This window comes from Cheilinus undulatus, linkage group 24 (genome assembly GCF_018320785.1).
Source record: "Cheilinus undulatus linkage group 24, ASM1832078v1, whole genome shotgun sequence".
NCBI lineage: Eukaryota > Metazoa > Chordata > Actinopteri > Labriformes > Labridae > Cheilinus > Cheilinus undulatus.
Genome location: NC_054888.1, coordinates 14,370,498 through 14,395,939, shown reverse-complemented (window position 1 = coordinate 14,395,939; position 25,442 = coordinate 14,370,498). Strand labels below are relative to the sequence as shown.

General features: G+C 37.3%; 2 protein-coding genes across 8 annotated transcripts in view; both read left to right on the top strand.

Annotated features, from left to right (window-relative positions):
• The window catches only part of spega (striated muscle enriched protein kinase a), an 88,272-nt gene extending 87,052 nt beyond the window's left edge, over positions 1-1,220 (top strand). For all 7 annotated transcript variants that reach the window (XM_041781645.1, XM_041781643.1, XM_041781644.1 and 4 more), the window contains one exon: positions 38-1,220. In XM_041781645.1, the coding sequence (XP_041637579.1) occupies positions 38-266 (229 nt within the window). In that variant the 3' untranslated portion in view covers positions 267-1,220. The remainder of the gene's footprint in view (positions 1-37) is intronic.
• A 1,726-nt stretch (positions 1,221-2,946) lies between these two features.
• On the top strand, positions 2,947-24,881 carry LOC121506076 (carboxy-terminal domain RNA polymerase II polypeptide A small phosphatase 1-like). The gene is made up of 7 exons (XM_041781582.1): positions 2,947-3,332; positions 15,694-15,842; positions 16,005-16,106; positions 18,516-18,572; positions 18,983-19,075; positions 21,700-21,885; positions 22,454-24,881. Exons 1-7 carry the CDS (start codon positions 3,260-3,262, stop codon positions 22,580-22,582), a joined length of 789 nt encoding a protein of 262 aa, XP_041637516.1. The 5' UTR covers positions 2,947-3,259; the 3' UTR covers positions 22,583-24,881.
• Positions 24,882-25,442: the final 561 nt, after the last annotated feature.

The following is a 25,442-nucleotide window of genomic DNA, read 5'->3' as shown; positions in this document are numbered from 1 at the left end:
AGAGAAGAAGAAGAAATCCTAACATCTGTTCTTTCAGGGCTCGTCCGACTACGCGCGACTGCTTCTCCCAGGCGTGGCTTCAGGACTCGTACCTGATGAAGCTGAGGAGGCAGACCCTCACCTTCACCTCCAGCCGCCTCAAAGAGTTCCTGGTGGAGCAGCAGAGCCGCCGCACCGAGGACGCCACCAAGCACAAGGTGCTGCTGCGCACCTACCAGAGCTCGCCCAAGTCTCCAGGCTCTGGGACGGCGACGAGCCTGAAGTGACGGGGAAACTGCATTTGTGTTGGAACTAGAACCAACGCTGTGAGACGAATATCCACCTGGAGAGGAAAACGCTGTGTCGTTTTTTTTAGGATAGTGAAAGTCAGAGCTGCCTGTAATCTGCTGAAAGGACACAGGATGTTCTTTATTTTTTTGATCGCACAATTTCTCAGCCACATTGTGAGTTCTGAAATTGCACATTTGATTTCACTGTTCTCCACTCTGGAACATTGGTGTGCATCGTTTCTTCTTTAGTAGTGAACAACTCATGTGAATGTACCATGATGATTTAAGCTGCTAACTTATTTTGCATTTTAAAAACCAAAAACATGATTTCTTTTCCTTGAAATTGTTTACCTTTTCATGTTAATTTATTTGCATGTGCGTGCGCGAACCTTTTCCGATCCACTTTTTTGACTTAGCACAGAGGGGAAAATCAAAAATAAGGAGTGTGTTTGTGATTGGTGTTAGGATCAAGACTCTTTTAGGGCAAGTAGGACTTTTTTTGGTATAATTTCTTGTTCTGTGGTTGAACGAACTCTTACCGTAACACAAAAGCAGTCAGTAAGTTGCTGTTGTTTCTCAGTATTACCCGTCGGATTACCCAGTCAGTGCCTGAATCGGATTAATATCCAAAATCTCAATCTTGTAAATGTCTCCATTGATTCTTACTCAGAACTATTCAAACTTAAAGAAACATTTGACTGCTTTTATTTGGACTTTACAACAACACAAAGATACTTCTAGATTCTTACACAACGTGCAGACATAGAGAACATGCAGTCCTTGTAATAATAGAACGTCTTGTGTATTGATCTATCGCAGTGTTCCTCTTTTTGTATGAATTTGGACGGTTGATGATTTGTAAATGTACCAATTTGCGGTGTTTATATGTGGACAAAGTTGAAAATGTTTTTATGAGATAGTCTGTAATAAACTATTGATACAACTGGGAAAGGGAGCGTGAGTTTTTACCTTCACATTTCCTTGTTCAATATTTTTTTGTCACAGAAGTTTTTAATCATACAGATTTTTTAACATAAAAACGCTCAAAACACACCTGCTAACATCTTAAAGCACAGGTGTAACCATCGCCAGTAATTGTTTCCACCAGTTCAGGTGTGCAACTTCCTGTTTGGCTATTTTAATGCTTCTTGATGAGTTTTTCTTACCCTGTCAAGTCAAAAACAGTGTCATAAGTTGCAAAAAAGACCCATTATCCCATATTGCCATGCTTAACAGACATAAAGGAGCTTCCAACTTAGAAAAGGGACTGATGTGTGATGACTCAAGAAGAAATAAGGTGAGTTTGCATCATAATTCTCCTTTAAGAAGCATATTTTGGCAAAATAATATGGAGCTAATGGATATCGTAAAAAAATATATATATTCAAGTCCATTAAGGATAAAATATTGTGCATAAAGTATACAAAAATACTATACAAAAAATAATGATAATAAATGAATACATAAATAAATGAAATTAAACACAGCCTGACCTCAGCCAGCAGCTGTATTTTCGACAAGATAAAATAAACACAAGGGGGAAAGACAGCACTTTTGCGACGCTCCCTAACCCTCAACAGTTTCAAGGGAACCCAAACTGGGCGTTTCTTCACTGCTACTTCTACTCAAAGTTTTACTCTTGAGCAAGGTTTTACTAACAGCTGTCATTACACAATTACCATAACAGCATGCACCAACACATGTATGCAATTTATTGTCCATATGTTGTCAATACGGAGGAAACCGTGGAACGATGCTGCCCAATTTGTAGTTTGAAAGACTGTAGTGTCGGCAGAGTAGCCGTTAGCTTAAGTTTTGGGGGTTATTTGCTACTTGTTGTGTAAACGTGGTCTTATAACGTGATAGCTGCAAAATAAAACAGTGTTTCGTCGGCGTAAGTCGTAATGTACGACGACAATTGTGCCAATGGCTCAGGGGTGCATCCAGGAACCGTTTATTTGACTTAGAAACGTAAAGTGTAACGGTGTAAATAGTGACCGTGTTGACCGGTGTCGGATGTATCCATTGTCGTACTTGCAGCAGATGTTGAATGCTGAAATTCTTCGCATATGCTTTTTTTTTTATTTGATTTGTATTGCCTTAGTGACAAAAACAAGACTTAGAACACATGTGTTTACTCATTAACTACACAGGAAGGCAATTTCGATGACTTGAGCCACGGACGTAAACGGCTGAAAGCCGTCAGTTAACACGGTCGCTTTTTAATCCAGTACACTAGTACAGCGAGCCTAGCTTAGCGAAGTTTTTAATTAAAAAAAAAAAAAACACAAGCTTTATTGGCACGTTGGAACGTAACAGCGGGGTTCAAAAACAGTATTAACGCAGGGTGAGCTCGTATAAATCGACACATAATACAACAAATGTATTTAAGAAAAAAAAGTTGAAGTAAATTGATAAATACAGTTTGAATTTATTAAACAAAACTTGCAACTGCCAAGCTTATGGGGTATGGTATTGTGTTAAAATAGGATTAAAGGGGGTATTACGATAGAACTCTTTTTTTTGTCTTCATTATTGTACAGAAATTTTTATAATAATTTTAGGAGTTTTGAAAGAAGTTTAGGAACTTTGTTTTAGGCTACTTTAAGGGATCGTCATAAACTTGTAGACGCCAGAAGAGGGAGTGTTTTACTCGGCCATTCCCTTACTGCGCCACTTTAAGTGAAATGGGAAGCCTTGAAACCTCCATGTTTGTATCTTGAAATTGCGAGCGGAGTTGAGCACCATATTGAATCAAAGTTGCCATCTCCCTGTCAAATGTTTTCCAACTTTTCGACTTCAGACTTTAGCGGCGTTTCGACAACTTTTGGAGTGTAATGGACGAACTTTAGGCGACTTGTGGCGATGTTTCCCGGGCCGTTACAGCCTCGTTGTCGTTGACGTGAAGTAGTTTTAATGCAGCAGCGAGTTAGCGAACAATCTCTAACTTTAAAGTGTGAGGTCAGCATTGTGGACCAGACCTGGATGTGATGGACAATCCGTCCTCAGTTATCACGCAAGTCAGCCGGGATGAAGAGGGAAACAAAGCCGCAGGAGAGAGGGGTAAGTGTCGATTTATTTTTGCCTTCGCTTTTGCTTCGGCTGCACTCATGTCAGAAAAAGTTTTGCAGCTTCGTGGCCAAACTTTGTTACCCTCATTGTAGTAACCGCCCATACCCATACTTTAATATAACGTCACGTAAAAGTTACAGCAGCTCAGTACTTGCAGTAATAGGGACTAATGATAGGGGAAAACTGTCACTGTTTTTTCTGTTTTGCATAGATTATGGCTGCGGCCCAGATGAAAGTAACGGAAGTGACGTAACAATATTTATCAAGCTAGCTGTAATTTTTGAAATAATTGAATTTTTATGTTATTTTTCTTTCAACCATTAGATTAAATGTGAAAACTTTATTTAAAGCAGTGTTGTTTGAAATGTATTAACGTGGGTTTAGCTCTATTTATGTGCATTGTGTTGACACTATTTTGACATCAACGTCCTGAACAATAAAGTTTTGGAAAAAACCAAAGTTAACGCCGTAAAGTTGCTTTTCTGACATAACAGTGGCAAGAAATAAATTTGAATACAAAAAACTAAATTAGGTCGTCATAAAGTATTTTACATTTTTTATTTTTATGTGAAAGTAATGAACAATAACGTTTTAAGGAAAAATATTTTGGAAAAAAATCGTTTTACTAATTCTAATTGACTTTTTTCCGTCAAATTTGAGTATAAAAAGGCAGGTTAATTTTTGTTTAAATAAAATCGTGATAAAAGTTAAATTTACTATTTTGATGCTGGAGGGCTAAACAATAAAGTTTCAGCGAAAATATTTTTATAAAACCATCATGATTTCCTATTTTGCCTCAAATAAACAAAATCATCATAGTGAAATCTTACATTTGTTATTTTACGTAATATTCGAGAAGATTAAGTTTTAGGGAAGAATAATTTTTATTATGTCGTCATAAAAAATCTCTGATTTCCTATTTAGATTTACATCCAAGTGAAACATTAATCTTAGGGATATTATTTATGGGGTGGGGATAAAATAGTCCTCAAAATCTGAATTTTTTTTTTTTCCTTTACATCAAATTTGTGAAAAATCAGTTTTCAGGGAGAAGTAATTTAATCAAATAGTCATAAAAAATCTTAAATTTGATGTTTCACAATAGATTTGTGAACATTAAAGTTAAAGGGTAAATATTTTGAAAAATCAACCTTAAAAAATATCTTAAATTTATGTATTTGAGAACACGGGAAAATATTTTTGATATAATCACCATAAAAATACCACACAAATGGAAAAACGAACAAAATCACTTGGTTAAGATAGCTTGAAGGTTTTACAAAAGCAAAAAAAAATCACAAAAAGTTGACGAACCCACTTTTGAGCCCAAGCCACTATTTTGGTGGTTTTATCTGGTAATAGCTTAATAATTCAATTGACTGTAGTACGAAATGACCTTCACATATGGGAAATACTGGCCTTCGTTAGCAAGTATCTGATTTACTCTGAGAGTTTACGAAAACTTGATGTTTGGACTCCACATGCCTTCTGTTTGTATTTTCATGACACTTTTACCTTCTTCCAATGCTACCGTTTCCTCTAAAGCCCTGTTAGTCAGACTTCTATGATGACTAACGCCGCCGTTATCAGCTCAGCGTTGGCGAGCGTAGATCGAGACCGTCACTGTACACAAACCAGAGAGATAGCAGAGAGTGTAAATGCAGGTTACTGAATAATCAGATGGCCTGACGGTCATCATCCCTGAGAAAACCCTGCCTGTCCTCATAGTGAAGGCCAAAGCATCACATTTATAATGTCCCTTAAAGGCTTCTGTAGTTTCATCCAAACATTTAAATTCTGTTGTACACTGAGGCACAGTTAGAGATATGTTGGACAGTATTTTGACATGAAAAGATAAGCTGGGATGTGAAGCAGCAGCTCTGTTGTGAATGTGAGGTAGCCTAATCTATTACATAACCCCCACACACTCACACTCACAGCTGCTGTTACAAACAGTCCGCTCACCCCGTCCTCCCCAAAGTGTCATGACGTCGTTAAAACAAAAGTTCATTATCTCCTTCACATCAAAAACACTTTTATTTTCACTTCTTTAAGAGCCTCTGAGAATGAAAGAGTCCCAGAAGCTCCAAACAAAACTGTCTGCTCTGTGGTTTGTTTCTTGTAAATGTAACAGTCGTGTCTTGTTATGATCGGCCATCTTTGATGCAGTGAGTGAATGTTTCACAACTCTAACTACTAAAACAAGATGTTGCTCAACATGAGTAGCTGGAGATCACTGCTGCTGATTACAGCTGTTTATTTACGTGAAACAGTTATAGGCACAGTGTTAATCCAACCTGATTTATATATAATCCGTGTGTAGCGCAGAGAAAATGAACCGATACACACTTAGATTAGTGTAACGTCCTGCAGTGATGCCTTTCTATCTTCACAAGAGAATGAGGAGCATTTGGAGGCAAAAAAATGAAGGAATGGCAGAAAAACGACCTGGCCATCCTATTAAAGTGATAGGTGAAATGTAACAGAGCTTTATAGTAGGGTTGTGTTGATACCAATTTTAATCCTCAGTATTATTCTGGTAAAAATCAAAAAAGGTGAAATCATAAAATCGTATGCTTACAAGAAATAAAACTTAGTCTTTCAGACTTTAAAAATCTGAAATTTACAAAAAAAAAAAAGATCTATATATATATATAATATATATATAAAGTTTAGAAAGTCTTAAATTTTGGCACCAGAAACTAAAAAGTGTAAAGTTTTTATAATAGTAAATTTACAACAGTGTAAAGTGATATATTTACAAGAAATCAAGCTGACGACTGTGGCAGAATTTTCCACTTCATAGTCTCAAAAATTCAACATTCCAGTTCACGGATGTTTACAACTTCTGCAGTACGAAAACAAACATTTTTTACTTGCGAATTAGCAACTATTTAAACGTACGAATTGTGAGTTTTTTCTTGAAAATGATTGGATCCTCTTATTTTTTCCTAGATGTCCCTAGTACATCATCGTAATAATGCATAGTTTATACATAGATATTCTGCCTGGATCAATTTTATTTAGGCCTATTATGTTGGGATTTTGTCAATGAAAACAGTTACAAATGCTGAATTTTTCCAAGTGGGTCATGGGGAGGCTTAGCTAAGGCCCTTAGGAAAAAGGTTGGGAACCACTGGGCTATATGACTGAAATGTTTACACATAAAGCATAAAAGTTCTGCTGTGATCTTCTGATCTTGTTTAAAAGTTCAGGGAAGTCTTGACTGTAAAGCATCATTCAGTACTGGATGTGCTGTTAATGCTAACCCTGATTAGCCTGGTGTTTAACTATGTGTAGACAGACTGGTGTTGCTGCAGTGTTTTACCTCATTTTTGCACAGCTTTGCATGACTAGTCCAACTCTCGACTATGTTGTTTGAAGAAACCTGAAATAATCCAGCAGTTTTGTTTTCAGTCTTGCTGGCACTAGATGGACTTTCTCTGCATGTTAGTTTGTTTTAATTTGAAACATGTTTCATCACATAGTTTAGCATCTGTTAGCAGATGTCTTAGAAGATGCTAAACGTGACAGAACAAAGACATTGAATGTAAGATGCATTGACTTTTTTATTTAGATAGTGCCCCCTTCAGCAGCTTTGGGTTAGGGTTGGGGGTTAAAATATGACCAGTATGACATTTTCTTTATAGCTTTGGAACTTTTCACTATCATTAAAACACAGATTATAAATGAAACACATGAAACGGTAAGTGTATCTCCCAGATTAGACGATTCCTATATATAAAGGTTGATAATTGCATTTTCACGTACTCATTTCAGAGGTTTTCTTGGTTCATGTTTTATTAGAAAGTTTTACTGCAACATGAAAGTCTAAACAGCTGCTTTAGATGCTGTCAGAGTCAAATGAAACCCTCAGAAACAGTAAAATTCTCGTCACTAACTGAGGAAAGTTTGGCATTATTGGCTGCTTATTATCTACTCTGCATGATTAAAGACATAACAGACACAATACAGGAACTCAGAGTCCAAACAAATAGTATGCAAGTTACTAACACTCAGCCATGACAGATTCAGATATGATCGAGTCTTAAACAGGAAACTGTTGGCCTTAAAATGATTCGGCTGATCTGATAAGTAAAAATATGTTCTCATGAGAAGGTCAGTCATACAGCGAGGTAGAAATATTCATTTGTAATAAGTCACAGGACAGGAGGCAACACGTCGACATATCTGTAATTCAACAGGTGATCTTAAAGTGGTCTAAAGCAGCGATGAATGCTGGGAGATTATCTCTGTGATGTGGCAACAAACAGTCTAATTTTAAGGTAATCTGCAGTTTGTATTTGCCTGCTCTGCTGGCAGATTTTACTTTTGTTACCTGAAAGTGTTTCTCAGCCCTAAACCTTGCATCATTTCTTTTTAAATAAAAGGCATACATCTAATTTCACTGTAATGTAATAGTCATACATCATGTTCCACATTCTTGAGAGTATTTTTATTTCAGATACTCATTTTTGACGCCTTCATGATACTAATTAACGCTCTAATAATAAAAGTAAAATCCAGAATTAAAAGGTTTGCAGACAGGAAGTTTTAAGACCTCAACCTCAAGGAGGAAGAAAGTTTGATCTTTATTTAGATCAGTAAGTGCTGACAGGTTGTTATCATAGTTTAAAACCATGGCTTAAAATGCATTCCTCAGTTCCTCTTTGGTATCACTGTTTTAAGACACTATTATTCATTGGTGTATGGAAATTTAATATTTTTAGCAGCTGCATATAAAGCTGTTTTTAACAGTTGGTGGATTCTGATGGGAAAAGAGAAGTTATTTGGGGTGCAACATTGATATCTGATATGTCGATGTTGACAGATTCATGATGCGCAATACCAATACTGATACTGATGTATAAACGAGTTCAGACTTTATAATTCAATCCTTAAAACACTCTTGAAAGTTTTAGGAACGAGGATTAACAAAAAAGACAGCTGACATAGGTCTATTGGTCCTGCCAAAACCCCCTGCAAGACTTTATACAGCCGATATTTACGTACAGGCTGATATTAACAGCCAAAATAGGCTGATATTTACAGATGATATAGGTCTTTATTTAGAGCCAGTATATTCGGTTGATATTAACAGAAGACGTAGGTTGATATTCAATATTTACAGCCTATATAGGCAAGTATATACGGTTGATTTGAGCAGAATTTAAAGTAGATGTAGGCAGATATTTACAGTTGACTTGGGCAATATTTACAGTAGATGTAGGCAGATATTCAAAGCTGATACAGGCAGTATTTACGGTAGATGTAGGCAGATATTTACAGCTGATATAGGCAGTATTTACAGTAGATGTAGGCAGATATTCAAAGCTGATATAGGCAGTATTTACGGTAGATGTAGGCTGATATTCACAGCTGATACAGGCATTAAAGTAGATGTAGGCTGATATTTACAGCTGATTTTTGCTGTATTTACAGTAGATGTAGGCTGATATTCACAGCTGATTCGGGCAGTATTTACAGTTAATGTACGCCGATATTTACAGCTGATCTGGACATAGTAACAGTAGATAGAAGCTGATATTTACAGCTGATACAGGCATTTTGTAAAGTAGATGTAGGCTGATATTTACAGCTGATATGAGCAGTATTTACAGTAGATGTAGGCTGATATTTACAGCTGATATGAGCAGTATTTACAGTAGATGTAGGCTGATATTTACAGCTGATATGAGCAGTATTTACAGTAGATGTAGGCTGATATTTACCGCTGATTTGGGCAGTATTTACATAAGATGTAGGCTGATATTCACAGCTGACTAGGGCAGTATTTGCAAGAGATGTAGGCCGATATTCACAGCTGATAAAGGCATCATTTAAAGTAGATGAAGGCTGATATTTACAGCTGATTTGAGCAGTATTTCAAGTAGATGTAGGCTGATATTTACAGCTGATATAGGCATTTTGTAAAGTAGATGTAGGCTGATATTAATGGCTTGTTGACAGTTCTTTAGAGCATTACCACTGGGAAACAATCAGAAAATGACATTCTGTACCACTGCTTCGTATGTTTACCTCTCTCTACCTGAATTTACCACTGTTGCATGCTCCTCTCTCTCTTTCCTGTTTCTCATTTCCTCCTTTCCCTACAACCTCTGATGTAGATGGAGCCCAGTGTGTGCTGTGGAATCACAAAAGCTAACATTATTTCTCTGTGATGAATTTGGCCTTTTCTTCTGTTCATTGCTCAGTTTGTGGAGTAGTTTGTGTGGTACTGATAGCTGTGGATCAAACTGCCCCTTACTGGTTATTAAGACCTCTCCTTGAACCTTGATCCTGTGATTTGCTCTGGAGTGCACGGTGCAGACGGAACGTTGACCCAGAATTGGAAATCGTAAGCTTCTGCTCCAAATGAACACCCCTTGTGGACTGGTACTGTGTCTTCCACTGTGTCTGTGTAGTATTTAGTATTTATAAGTCACTGTGGAGTTTACATGTAAGCAAAAAAATTAGATAAACTGTGAGAGTTCTCCATAACAACTCAAATTAAGAAATTTTGCGATTAAACATCCCTTTAGATAAAAAAATGTACTTTAACGGAGATGTAACCACATAGAAATAAGTCTATACCGTGATGGCGAGCAGCTTCCTGCACTGATACCCGTCTGTTTCCTCTTCCTGTTGTGGTCTTGGTGCAGCAGAGGGCCAGCGGAGGGTCAGACGGGGTTTGAATCCACAAATGGAGCCGAGAGGGAAAGAAAGAGGCGTGAGAGATGCACAACAGAGGCCCGAGTGTTGGTAACACGGTCACGTCCAGAGAGAGGGAGCATAAAGAGGGCGAAACAAAGATTTATGGGACACGGAAACTCACAGATCGGAGTGTCGGCATGCGGACAAATCCTCCTAATGATATAAACTTCACTAGGATTGGCTTAAATGCTGTTTTCTCTGTCAACACTTGAATAAAGCTGTGGCAGTGATGCCGAAAACACCTTTAATTCCTTATTAGAGGGTCTCTGAAGTCCAGCTGATTTCATCCTGACCATTCAGGATAGTTTTTTAAAGATGAAGTCATGAATAAATCCAAAATTGGCTGATAAATGCAGAATATAGTGCCAGTCTCAATGTGTTTTTTTGTGGGATTCATGCCTTAAAAACTTTGTGGCATTATTCATTCCCTTCATGCCTATATAAAGATTTGATCATGAAATATCCCAGTTTAAAAGGAATTTAAGGCACACATTGATTAGCCATGAACTAGGTCTTACTTTCTCCTTTCTTTCCCCTTTAGATGTCCTTTTCAATTCGTAAAATACATGGGAGTGTATCTTGTACATTTTTAACCCAGGAGTCCATGTGTTTTATTTCTCCCCAAAAGCTTAGTTGGATTTATGTGATATAGATAGAAAAAAATCTTAACTTCTTTTGATTTGATATGAACTTTTTATAGAACTGGGCAGTATTTAAAGTAGATGTGGGACAGTATTTCAAGCTGATATATGTTGATATTTTATGCAGATATAAGTTGATATTTAAAGTTGATTGGGGTGGTGTGTACAGCCTTTATAGGCTGTATAGGCTGATATTTACAACCTGTAGACTGCTATTTATAGCAGATATAATATGATATTTAAGGCTGATGTAAGCCAAGATTTACAGCTGATACAGGCCATTATTAAAGACCGATACAGGATATTTACAACTGTTAAAGGCTGATTTATACCTTGTTTTTAGCTGACTAAGACTGATATTTACAGCTAATATGCACCAATATCTACACATGATATAGGCCAATATTTCTGGCTGATATAGGTTGATATTTAAGGTCAATTTAGGCCGATATTTACAGCTGTTATAGGCCCATATCTAGAGAGCTGATATAGGCTGATATTAAAGGTCAATATAGGCCAACTTGTATGGCTGATACAGGCCAATGTTTACAGCTGATATAGGCTGATGTTTAAGGCTAATAGAGGCCAATGTTTACAGGCTGATAAAGGTTGATATTTAAGGTCAATTTAGGCTAGTATTTACAGCTGTTATAAACCCATATCTAGAGCTGATATAGGCTGATATTTAAGGTCAATATTGGCCAAGATTAACAGCTGATATAGGCCGATATTTAGAGCTGATATAGGCCAATATTTAAGTTTGATAGAGGCCAATATTTACAGTTTATATAGGCCAATGTTTACAGCAGATATAGGCCAATAGTTACAGCAGATATAGGCCAATAGTTACAGCAGATATAGGGCAATATTTACAGCTAAAACAGGCCAATATTTAATGCTGATATAGGACAAGATTTACAGCTGACATATGCAAATGCTTAGAGCTGATATAGGCCAATATTTAAGGTTGATGGAGGCCAATATTTACAGCTGATATAAGCCAATATTTAGGACTGATAGTATGATATTTTCAACCAATATAGGCTGATTTTTACAGCTGATATAACCCCCTTGATTATACACAAGAATCTGTGCAATTTTGATAATTGTGTTATTCATTTACTGAGCAATAAAGCAGTAGTTTACCTCAACTCCAGCTTCTTGATTGAAAGGTATTTGATACTTTTTGGGATGTGATGATGAGACATTGGTGTATTAGCTATACTACAAAATAAACCAATGTTGTTTTTCATTTTTTTCTGTATTCAAAATAAATGACTTAGTAAAATAACTATTAAAGAGGATAACATCCATTCCCTTACCACAGAGGGCCCCAGTAGCCTGTTTTTTGCACTGTGTAACTTACAAGTACATGCAGATGTTTGGCACTAGTTCACACACCAGCCTTTAGCTAAAAAGAAGTCAGTTAGGCCATAGGATAGCAGAGTGTGCATTAGCCAATGTTATTAGCCAGTGTTTTTCTGCTGTGTTGTATTAATTTAATGCTACTTAACCTTAGTGTGGACTCAGAGAAGAGGCTTTTATTTGGACAGAAAGGTCCTCTTTCAGGTGAACTCTGATGCAAAGCTTATTGTGGCTTATTTTAAGTCGTCTTGGTCAGATACACTCTTTGGTACTACTCCACTGTTTAAAATGAGAAGCAGTGGTGTAATAAACATCACGTTGACGTTGCACACCTGTGCTTGTGCAGTGCCTGAGCAGTCACACCGCACTGTAGCTATAGCCCACCTCTTCTATTTATGCCAGGGCCAGGGAAGAGTACCACTATGTGGGAATCCTCAAGCAGGAACAGCACACGTTCCTGCTCTTCCTGTGCCCACAAGGAAAGCCTGAGGCATGGAGAGAAGCAGCAATAAACCCCAGAGCAGAGCAGAGCAGAGCAAGCAACAGTGACAACAGAATGGCATTGATTAAGTTAGATAAAGCATGGAAGAGGAGTTGGGGTGGAGGAGGGTTGTAAAAAGCAGCTTGCAGAGGGAGCAGCGAAGCATTAAATATGGGAGCATGAGTGCAGTTAGCCATTAGCTGATTAGAGTCAATCAGCTGGCTGTAAGCGGATGAGAGCTGAGAGATCAGCTGATCTCAAATATATGGCAGCGCTGGACTTTGTGACCTGCCTGAACTAACGCTGTATGCTTGATTTTTTTTTTCTTTTTTCTTTTTTTAAGTTTAATAATGAGAAGAAATTTAGAGTACGCAATCGCTGAATAATCAGTAAAATGAGATAATTTTTTAAATTGGAAATTTTAAGATAGCATTGTCTTATGGCTGCTTAATTTCTGCACAATCATCCCTCACTGATTGACAGAGATTAGTCATGATTCACCTTTTTGTACCAAAACTTTCTGGTTAAACTTCTAATTTGCAAGAATCAGCTGTTTGTATGTCACTAAATAACTATCCTACAGCTGAAAGAATCCATGCATGATGCCTTGAGTCTTACTCATTTAACTCACATATGCTCATATTTCAGCTCTTCCTTAGTCCGATCCTTTAAACCTGTTTTTAAAGGTGTCATTTGAGTAAGCATGCTGTTGGATTACAATGAAGCTGAAGTTTGTCTCTGCTCAAGCAGTTTGGTTACATAGTATTGTGGTTACAACTTGCATACCAAGCAAATTCACCTGGAGTGTCATCAGCAGTGTCGTGTTTTTATTGAAGTTTACTGCCATTGATTGTTATACATTAACTTTTGTGTAGTTGCAGTTTAAACACACATATCTGGATGTGCATATAGAACATAGTGTTACGTAGCATATTTTAATATCTATAGCAGGCTCGATGCATTCCTTAATGATGTGTTTACAACGCCTTCATAACGTCTGCATGCTTCAGAGCGAGGTGTTAAAGAGCTGCATGCTCATTGGTAGTATTCGAGGCCCTTTGTTGATGACATCACACAGCAGGTTATGCAAGAGGTGCTGGCAGCAGCTCCATGAGGGTTTTTGCACATGACAGAAGTATGAGGAAAGCTGCTCAATGTGCTTTTTACTGTTTTACACCTTCACTAGCAAGGTGGAGTTATATGTTAGAGGGCTCTTATGCTTATAAAGCAGTAGCAAGAACTTTTTGCAGCTTGATTGTGCTTTATTTAAAGGCATAAATCTAAATTGCATCATACTTGTGTGCAGTGCAGTTTAGTTTGCTTCTGCTTTAGTCATTTAATTCATTTTGAAGGGCTTCTTGCCAGTAATATATGAAATTTTTAAACTTCACATTATAATATAACAAAACAGCTCTTATCTAGGATGCTCTTTAAATTATTATCTTTGCCTATATCAGCTGTAAATCTTTGTCTATATCAGCTGTAAATATTGGTCTATATCAGCTGTAAATCTTGGCCTATATCAGCTGTAAATCTTGGTCTATGTCAGCTTTAAATATTGGTCTATATCAGCTGTAAATCTTGGCCTATATCAGCTGTAAATTTTGGCCTATATCAGCTGTAAATCTTGGTCCATATCAGCTCTAAATCTTGGCCTGTATCTGCAGAAAATCTTGGCCTATATCTGTTGAAAATATTGGCCTTTATCAGCTTTGAATAATGGCCTATATCAGCTGTAAATTTTGGCCTATATCAGCTGTAAATAATGGCTTATATCATCTGTAAATATTGGCCTTTACTGTCTGTTAATTAGGCCCATGTGATCCGTTAATGTTGTCTCCAAACTGTCTGTAAATATCTGCCTGTATCTGCTGTAAATATCTGCCTGTATCTGCTGTAAATATTGGCCTATATCTGCCATAAATCTTGGCCTATGTCTACTGTAAATCTTGGTCTATGTCAGCTGTGAATATTGGCCTATATCAGCTCTAAATCTTGGCCTATATCTGCTTTAAATGTTGGTCTATGTCAGCTGTTAATATTGGTCTATATCAGCTCTAAATCTTGGCCTATATCTGCTTTAAATATTGGTCTATATCGGCTGTAAATATTGGTCCATATCAGCTCTAAATCTTGGCCTATATCTGCTTTAAATGTTGGTCTATGTCAGCTGTTAATATTGGTCTATATCAGCTCTAAATCTTGGCCTATATCTGCTTTAAATGTTGGTCTATGTCAGCTGTAAATATTGGCCTATATCTGCTATAAATAACGACCTTTATCAGCTTTGAATATTTGCCTATATCAGCTGTAAATATTGGCTTATATCATCTCTAAATATCTGCCTATATTGTCTGTTAATTAGGCCCATGTGATCTGTTAATGTTGTCTCCAAACTGTCTGTAAATATCTGCCTGTATCTGCTGTAAATATTGGCCTATATCAGCTGTAAATATTGGCCCATATAAGTTGTAAATCTTGGCCTGTATCAGCTGTAAATAATGATCTATATCAGCTGTAAATATTGGCCTATATCAGCTGTAAATGTCAGCCTTTATTGTCTGTTAATTAGGCCCGTGTGATCTGTTAATGTTGTCTCCATACTGTCTGTAAATATCTGCCTGTATCTCCTGTAAATATTGGCCTATATCTGCCGTAAATATCTGTCTGTGTCTCCTGTAAATATTGGCTTATATCAGCTGTAAATCTTGGTCTTATCTACAAAAAAAGTTTAGAGTTTTAGAGTTTTAACATTTATCTGCTGTAGCTTCTTAAATATGACAATTTGCTGTTTTTCTCTGTTATATTTATTGAAAATGGACATCTTTGGATTATTTTTGTAGTGATTTGGAAATAAATAAGAAATTAATGACGTTATATGTGATTTTGTTATTGATGTTATTGTTTTCCTGACACCATAGTCCAGGAGTCTTTGCAGACCGTCCTTATTAGTCCAAATAGATATAGGGTGTTTGTTTTAGCCCTTTTAGAAAAGCCCATAAGTCATGCCTGAATAAACACTAACATCTATAACATCTAGTAAATCCTGATCTCTAAACATTTCTATGATTTTTAAGCACTGTATAAGCTCTTATTGTTGAAAGTTTTTTCCTTTTAAATCAGCTTGATGATGAACTTTTTCTCTTTACAGGTTCGTCCCCTGCTCTGTCCTCTAAGAAGCCTCGCAGCAGAGGCCTCCTCTCCAGCCTCTTCTGTTGTCTGTGTCGGGATCAGCCCGAGCCTCCGCCCGTCAACAACAACGCCCCTCTGCTGGTCGAGGAGAACGGAACCGTCTCAAAGGTGAGTTTACCTCCGTCTTACGGTGTACATTTCTTTCCTGTTATGACACAAACAAAGATCATATCTCTGTCTCGCAGATTTAAGCTGCATTTTAGGTCATGTTTCCTAGATGTCACCCTCTCTAATTCTCCCTCTTTGGTTTTTATTTTGTTGTATTTCTAGATTCAGGTAAAGCCGCTGCTGCCTCCAGTGAAGTCAAAAGACTCTGGGAAGATCTGTGTGGTTATAGATTTGGACGAGACATTAGTTCACAGCTCTTTTAAGGTAAGAAGAGCAAATACAAATGTGATGATGCAGTGGCTTTAACTATTGGAAATTAATTAGTTCTACTTTGGACACCCTGATTTAGTTTTATTTTTGTCTTATTTCCCTCATATGAGCCATTATAAGTTGTTTTCTGGACATCTCGACTTTTTTCTCTCATCTCCAAGAAACAAATAATACTGCTTTCCCCAAAAAAATCTCTTAAAAATCACTGGAAAACAAGTCATTTTTCCAAAATAGCTCGACAAAATAGGTCAAAATCTGAGGAAAACAACTTTAAATGACTTTGTTGTTATGGGAAAATAATGAACTCAATGTTCTACTCACCAGTGTCTCCAACTTCCCTAAAATGTAATAAACCTCAACAAATAAACAGATCTGCAGTTTTGAATGTAATAATCCCACAGACTTAATAGCAGTCGCCTATTTATTTATTATGCTTGTGGGTAGGGAAAAAATCACTCTCTCAAATCTGTATTAACTTCCCTCAAATGTAATGTGAACATGAAAAAAGAAATTTGTGCTTATTGTTTGTTTCCTTTTTACAACTGCCAGTGGGTTCCAGTCAGCTTAAGCTAAAGTCACATCAGAAAGTTTTGTTTGTTCGCCATGAAACAGGAGGGGTTTTTTTTCCTGAGTCTTTGAACACTGAAGAATCTTAGCACAAAATTTTTGAAAGAGAAAAGAAGAAGGTTGATATCAATTTTAGAAAATTCAAGGGGTTATCCTTCAGTTTAGTCCAAAGAGGGAGTTTATCTGATCTAAATACAAGTCATTTTAGGGATGCACAATGATGATAAATAAAGGAAAAAAACTTCAGCTGACATAAGTCTGTTGGTCCAGCCTAAAACGACACAAACTTATATGTTTGTACGGCCAAAAATACAGCTGATATAGGCAGATTTTTATAATCAAAATATCATGAGTAAATTTCAGCAGAAATTTTCAGCACTGCCAAAATCATACAGATAATATTGTGCATCCCTATTAACTTTACAGTCCTTAGATAGCTGATGAAGTTTAATGTCTCTACCTATTAAAAAAAGTGACTTTGTCTTAAAAACACAGGGTTCAAACCTCCTGGGACTAAAAAAACATTTTGAATAAATAGGGATTTTAAGTTATTGTAAAACAATAATACTCGAAGATACATGAGTGTACCAGTGTTGTAAGACTGATGAAACTACTTCCTGTTTCATGGCGAACAAAATACTGCCTACATTTTTGGATATGACTTGAACTTAAACTGACATGGACCCACTGACAGTTGTATAAAAGCTACAATACACAAACAAACAATGACAGCAAACATTTAGTTTTCATTTTCATATGACATTTGGAGGAAATTACAACGATTTTTAGAAGCTGTAGATTTTTATCTTCCCACAAACTCAAATCCTCCAAGTATTGTAGTTATTTTGTTTGTGTGAATTTTATTACATGCGCATTAGGCAACTGCCATTAAATTTGTGGGAAATTGCTTACATTTGTGAGATTATTAAGTTGAAAACTGCTTATATTACATTTGTGGTTTATTATGTTTATGGGCAGTTAGCTACGTTTGTGGGAGTTCATGGACGTATTACAGATCTGCCGTTTGCGAAATAAAATGTTGTGATTTCACCAGCATTTTCATCATTTTTTACTGAATAAACAGGCAAAAGAAGTCATTCTAACAAGATTACACACACAAGGCTTTCTGCAGGTTTTTACCTGGTATATATGGATTTCATTGTGAAATAACAATGTCATCAGCATATGCGTGCAGCCAAGAAGAAGCCTAGCCTTCTGTTGCAACAATGATGAATCCATTCCAGATTTTTTTAGGGAATTTCCTTGTGTGTTTTTTCTCTTACAAGAACAAAATAACATCATCAGCAAACAGAGAGAACAATCAGCTGATAAACAAAAATCACAGTCTCTGGTTGCAACAAAATCAAAGGCTCCACCTATGTTGTTTTTTTAATTTTAAATCAATGCTTTGCAAAGCAAAGGGTTAAAACTGAAGCTCCTATTTGTCCTCTGTTATCCCATTACACCATCACAGAGCTATGTTTAATATTAAAAACACTCTTTACGGACTACATTTCCCTCCATCTGGTTGTTTTTGGCTTTAAAGCGACATTTCCATCATTGCTGGCAAATGCCAAACCCAAACTAGCTGGTTCATAAACCCAAATAAACACAGCGCTCCTTCATGTACACACACTGTGCAGACTGTTTGTCTCTACCTGCATGTGTCCTCAAATAACTCTACTTTTAAACAAGCCTGCAGCTTTTCCTTGTAATTTTCTGTCTTGTGGCAATTTTTGCACAAGAAACCTTCAGTCTGATGTCTTTTTATGCTTGTTAACATGCCAGTAAGTCATATTCAGTTTCTGAAATCAGGTTTTTTGATTTCTATTACAGCCGGTGAACAACGCAGATTTCATCATTCCCGTGGAAATCGATGGAACGGTACACCAGGTAATGTCAGCGCTGCCTCACACTCCTTGTGGTTGTGGTCTTAGGTGTCGGCTGCGTTTAAGGGATTTGAAGACGGATGACGTACCCTGGGTTTGGGCCTGATTCAAGTAATCCAGGATAGGTTTGTTCAGACAAGCTCAGCCTATTCCGGATGACTTGGTTCAGGAACGCTGCCCTCAGCCGCAGAGAGACGAAAACATGCAGGAGCTTCAAGGAGATGAGAAGTGAATTTTCACATTTTCAATGACTGTATTTGCTTAGTGGCAATAACCTTCAGATCTATGCACAATTTTACTAACTCATTAAAGAGTCATATGAAGTTCCTTAGGCAGTGTGGTTTGTGGAAACATGTTTTATATAAAAATGTACGCCGTGCAGATACCTGATTTGAGAATTCCTGCGTCTTCCAGGTGTATGTCCTGAAGCGGCCGCATGTTGATGAGTTTCTGAAGAGGATGGGCGAGCTGTTTGAGTGCGTCCTCTTTACTGCCAGTTTAGCCAAGGTGAGAACCAAGACATCAAAGCCATTTTTGCTTTCATTATGTTTATTTTTGGTGTCGTTAAACTTGATAATTAACTCCCAGAGGCTTGCATACAGGAACTTTGATTTTCAGCATTTTCACTTACAAAATAGTTCAGAATCAGAAGTAGAGCAGGGCCTAGTAGCTCACTCCTTTCTCCACATATCGTTGTCCTCTTCCTGATTCCCTGCTCTGTCAGCTATCTCTTTGAGAAAGGCCTAAAAAAGACCAAATTCCAAAAGGCTTTCCAACAACATTTAAAGCATGAATGTGTTCAAAATAATCTTAGTAAAGCAACCCTGAAGCAATGCGTGCTGTCATTGTTGTTGTTCTCAGTAAGAGGTGTTAACCAGCTAAATTTGGCAACAGCTGTTGAGCTTAAGAGAGGAAGTGAGCTCTGATTGGCTGTCACTAAGAAAAGAGACGTGTAATGTAAAAAAAAACACCACGATCTATGATGCAGCAGGCCACAAGAAGACAGGCTCGCCTACAGGATATGCCGGGCCCAGAGAATGAGCCGTCCCTTATTGTGATTTGGCACCAATAACAACTCATTTTTGACACTTTCCAACCCCTTTTACTACTTCATTCGGCCATTTCTGCAACATTTTTTGCCACTCTTAACCCATTTCTGTTTATTTTTGCCCCTTCTCACTATTTTTGCTATATTTTTGCCACATTTAACCCATTTGTGTTACTTTTTGCCCTTTTGTACCTCTTTGACCCAATTTTTGCCATTCTTTAAACCCTTTAAACTAGGGCTGTGCAATTAATCGCAAATTAGTTTAAATCGCAATATGGCCTGCTGCAATTTTCAAATCCCAGAGAGTGCAATATTTTTTTAACCTGAAATGTGGCAAAATAACAAATTGATGCATTTTTTTTTGCTGCAGAAATTTCATGCTTTACACATTGTGAATATAGACAAGTGTCCTTTTTTTCAAAAAGTTAAGTAAAATCCTACTTTTCCAGTTCGTGTATATGATTTTCTTGATGATTTATGAATAACATAAAGAAATTAATCATTGTTTATATGATTGTCAGTTTAGCAAGCGCTATCAAATTTGCTGTATGAGCCAAAATCACCATATTTTCATCTTTCATCCCGAGTTAAATTTATCCAGTATTGCATTGGTTATAATGTAGAATGATTTGTTGCTTATGTTTGTTGAATAATATTGCACATTAAATTGCAGTTGCAATATTGGGGGGAAAAATTGCAATTAGATTTTTTTTTTTTTTTTTTCTCAAATCAATCAGCCCTACTTCAAACTCATTTTTCTGCCACTTTTAACCCTTTTTTGATGCTTTTTGCCCTGTGTTTTTCTCTTTTACCCTTTTTTTTTTTTTTTTTTACTACATTTGAACCCCTTTTTGCAACTTTCCTACAAATTGTTGCCCCTGGGTACCATGCTCTAACACCTTTTCACTACTTTGCCGGGCAATTTTTGCTATATTTTTGCCACCCTTTTGTTATACTTTTTGCCCCTTTGTACTGCTGACCCAATTTTTGCCTTCTTTAACCCCTTTAAACCCATTTTCCTGCATGTTTTAGCCCCTTTTTGCCACTCCTTTATCCAGTTTTGCCACTTTTAACCTCTTTTTGTTACTATTTTGCGCCATTTTTGCCATTTTAAACCCATTTTTGATGCTTTTTGCCTTGTTTTTTCCTCTTTAACCAATTTTTGCAACATTTTAACCCCTTTTTGCCACTCCCTTGTCCAATTTTGCCACTTATTTATTTTCGCCACTTTTTATCCTCTTTCCACCACTTTTCCAGCCAATTTCTGTCCCTTTGTCCCACTCCACAAACCACCACTTTTTTAAAACCATTTTTCTGTGCCTCATCATCTGTGCCTCTTTAAGCCAATTTTTGTCATTCTGTAACCCCTTTAAACCCCTTTTCCTGCATGTTTTATCCCCTTTTTGCCAGTCTTTTATCTGTTTTTTTGCCACTTCTAGCCAATTTTTGAAAACTTTTTGGCACTTTTTTCCTCTTTCCACCACTTTTCCTACCAATTTCTGTCCCTTTGTCCCACTCCACAAGCCACTTTGACACTTATCACTCATTTCTGTCACTCTCTAACCCCATTTTCACCACTTTATCTGGACATTTTTGCAACATTTCCTTCATTCTTAATCCATATAAAAAAATTAATGATATTGGCTGACAAGTATTTCTGACTAGTAAGAATTTCTGTATCAATTTTAAGTCATTCTAAAACTATTTCAATATTATTTTTTTGGGGGGGTGCAGGCATTTAAAGCCAATAGTTACTTTTAAAACCTCAATGTCTTATTTTCCTCCTTTTCTGAATTTAATGATCTTCTTGGGGCCGGACAGGAAGCTTTGGGGATCCTGATATGGTCCTTAGGCCACCAGCTGGACTAGGACAAAACCTCTTATCTACCTTTCAGCAGCTAGATCATGAACATCTACCCAGTGTCAAACATCTTTAAAAAATGCATAGGTCCTTCCTCTTCTTAACTGCCAAATGTTGGTGTTGTCTTGAAAGAATTCTTAAAATTGTGCGAGGACTTCTAAAGTTCAGTATTTTTGTTTTAGAGACCACTAATTAATTTGTTTTGTCTGTTTTGTCCTCAAGTATGCAGACCCCGTCTCCGACCTCCTCGACAAATGGGGCGCCTTTCGCTGCCGCCTCTTCCGGGAGTCGTGCGTCTTCCACCGAGGCAACTACGTCAAGGACCTGAGCCGCCTGGGCAGGGACCTCAACAAGGTCATCATCGTGGACAACTCCCCCGCCTCTTACGTCTTCCACCCTGACAACGCGGTGAGTGTTCTTGGACAGCCGTGATGAGTTTGGGTGGAGCGGCGGTTAGTCACCTGTCATTTACAGCAACTTTTGATCAGTTTACTGGACAATTTATGACTCAATCTGAGAAAGCTGCTCTAAGGAAGGAGGAAAGTGACAATCACGGTTACGTATCTTTAAGATAATGCTGTTTATTTTTTTTTTTTTTTTGCATTTCTTGGAATTTCCCCAAGATTCTGCATCAAAACAAACAGCTTCTTTTCTGACATTCACTTTAATTTTGCGCATGAAACCAACAGCTGGGTACTTGTAAATCATTGTAGGTAATGTCCAACTAAAGGAAAAACTCTGCTTTGCTCCTTACTTTGTTTTGTTGTGTTTATTGTTTACATGCCTTACCATTGTATTGGGAAATACAAGGAATTTTCACCTAGGTAAGGCAAAGTCATATCAACTATAGCAGCTTCCCTTGAGAGAAGCCTTATGAAAACCTAGTTTCACTCTGATTTAGTGCCCCAAAATGTCCAAAAATGGATGATTACTGGGATCCTAAGTTTGTTTACTGATGATTTTTGTCATCCTCCAGGTGCCCGTGGCCTCATGGTTCGACGACATGTCCGACACCGAGCTGCTGGACCTCATCCCCTTCTTCGAGCGGCTGAGCAAAGTGGATAACGTCTACACAGTCCTCAAACAGCAAGGGACCGCGAGCTAACAGCGTTTGATTTTTTTTTTATCATCTCAGCCTTGAACAACAACAGATTTAAAAAACACCAGCTCCAGCTATCACTGCCCCCTCTGAACACAGACTGCTTCACAGCTGACCGAGCCTTCACCTTCCCTGAATCAAAACCAGGTCATGTTTTTTGGTGTCGACGCCGCCACCTGCTGGTCAAAACTGTCTGGAAAAAGGCTGGGTACTAGACTTTCTCCTGTATTATGGGTGTAGCAGTCCCATCCTGCAGAAAGTTCAGGATTTAGACAGCAGGAAAGGAAAGACTTACACACAAACTGATCAGTACTGTCACATAAAGAGCAGACAGGTGTTGTTTTAGGTAATATTTGTCACCCTAATCTCATCAGATCACACTATATGTCTGCAGACAAACACAATGTGCCTTTTTAGAGTTTTTAGAGCGATATGATCAGGTATTGTTGCATAATCATGACAGTGTTATGGCTAAATCTGAACAAAAGCGGGGTTGTAAAGTCTGAGAAATTGGTAAGAGACTTTTTCAGTGCCTTGAGTGCAATTCCAGCTTAAAAAACTTTTTTTTTTGGCCAAAAAAATTTAGAAAATTTAAATTTCTTGCTTTTTCAGGTAGTATCAGTACAACTTGTGGGAAAGTGGGAACATAAATCAGTTTAAAAATCTGTTAAAACATGCTGATGCATGTTTAAAAATTGGACTTTCCTGCAGTGATCACTCGATATGTTCCCCGCTAAACAAGCTAAGCTTTTTTGGCAAGTGTCTTTAAGGAAAAAGATGATGAATACAATATTTTCCCTTTAAATCCTGACACTAATATGAACATCAGAGCATCCACACAACTGTAAAGGAGCAGCTGCTATGTTTATCGGACATAGATCATGATTATTGGACGTGATGGACGCCCCAAATCACCTGTCTTGGGCCAAGAGGACCAGTACTGCCTCCTGAAGCAGCTTGGAAACTGGTCTTAGTGAATGTTGCATCATCACCATTTGTGGTTTTAAAGCCACATATACAACACTTGAATTTCTCTCAGCATTTACAGACTGTATTTGAATGGTAAAAGAGAGCTGCATGATGCAAAAAAAAAGGAGTTCAACTTTGGCTTCTCATAAGCTTCAGAGTACATGTTTTTTTTCCTGAAAGCGGTACACATTGGCTGGGAAGTATTTCAGGACTTTGTTATAAAATGTGTGAGTGGTGAAGCTGCCATGAGGACTCAGAAAAGGTGTTTGAAAAACAAAATGTCCAGATTTAAAGGAGAAATTCACCCTGAAACGCTTCACTGTGAAAATAATACAAAATTTGGTCATTTTTTTTGCACCTTGGATTAAAAAACATCTCCATAAAATGTTTTTTTAGAAGAAATATCCACCATTAAGAGGCAAAGAAGCATCTTATTCTCTGAAGCTGCAAAAAAATGCATTCTGGGAAATGTAGTTAATGTTTAACAGGAATCAAATTCATCAAAAATTTATGTTTAACCACTTGAAGGAGTTAAAGAGTGGATTATTCCTTTAAAATCAACTCCTACATGGAGTTTGACCCAAACTGGACACCGTTGAGACTTCTCGTATGCGTTGACAATACCATGTGTTGACACTGATGAATGCAGGTGGATTTGACGAAGTGCCTCCGCTGAAGGCTTGTGATGTGACTTAATCTTGACGGGACAACAAGAACAAATAAATCCACTGTATTAAGAGCTATTACATTATTTTTCTATGTTTAACAAATTCTTGTCAATCAAATTAGCCTGTTTTTTTCTTTTCTAAATAATGATTTATTTCCTCTTTTTGCCCTGGAGTTGGTCCTCTTGATGCATTAAGTGCATAAACACCAGCAAATGACTAAAAAGTAAAGTATGTTTCTGTTGTAGGCACATAACTGGGTAAACGTTTCCATAGGTGTTTCATGTAAGCCATCTTGTCTCAATTGGGCTCAATGCTGGTAACTGTTGTTTTATAGTATTTCATTGGCAAGAAAGAATATTTATAGGAGCATACAGTCATTTAATTCACATAAAACAAGTGTTGTGTCACTACAAGGGCCCATTCACTGATACTCTACTTCTTACACATTCAGTAGGTTTGTATATTTTGTTTTGCACAGTAATAAAGCAAACAAATTGTCATTAATATATGGAATATTCATGTTACTGTACTCATGATTGAATAGATGTAACCTAATTTTTTTGACCTTTTGTTTTATCATACCAAATTATATATGGACTCTATGTAATGTAATTTTCTTTCCCATAAATGCTAAATGAAAGATGGTCCAAGTGAGGTTTTGTTGAGCACTTCTTTCCAAAAAATGAACCAGGAACCAGAGGCCAATTTATCACTGGGTAAAGGCGGGAATTTACCTGGGCCCAGGTGATGTCAGGTGAGTATAATGTAAATAGGGCTGGAATGTATAAAATGCTCTCGAAATAGTTTGATAGTCCAAAAAATTTACCTAGGAAGGTCCCCTGGACCTCCTATGGAGTTCAAACCCAGTGATAAGGGTCACATTTGGATGTCAAATCAATATGAAGCTCAGTGGCTTTCTGAATTAAAATAAATGTTAAAGCTTTCGCCAGGGGCCTGTGCTGTTGTTCCCCTGAGGCCTTTAAATTGCAACAGTATTAAGAAACCGTTGATTTTCACATATATTTATGATAATTAATAATAAAGTGAAGTTGAAGTGGTTCATGAAGCTGCGTAGTCACGGCGTTATCGACAGTTATTTGCTGTTAGCGTGACAAGTTAAGCAACTAGCAGGCTAGCTAACTTGGCGTCCTGTCATTTGCCAACTGTTGAACACAGGTTGGGTAATTATTCAAAGAACAGCACCCTTTTCATTGTTCACCAACAATTAA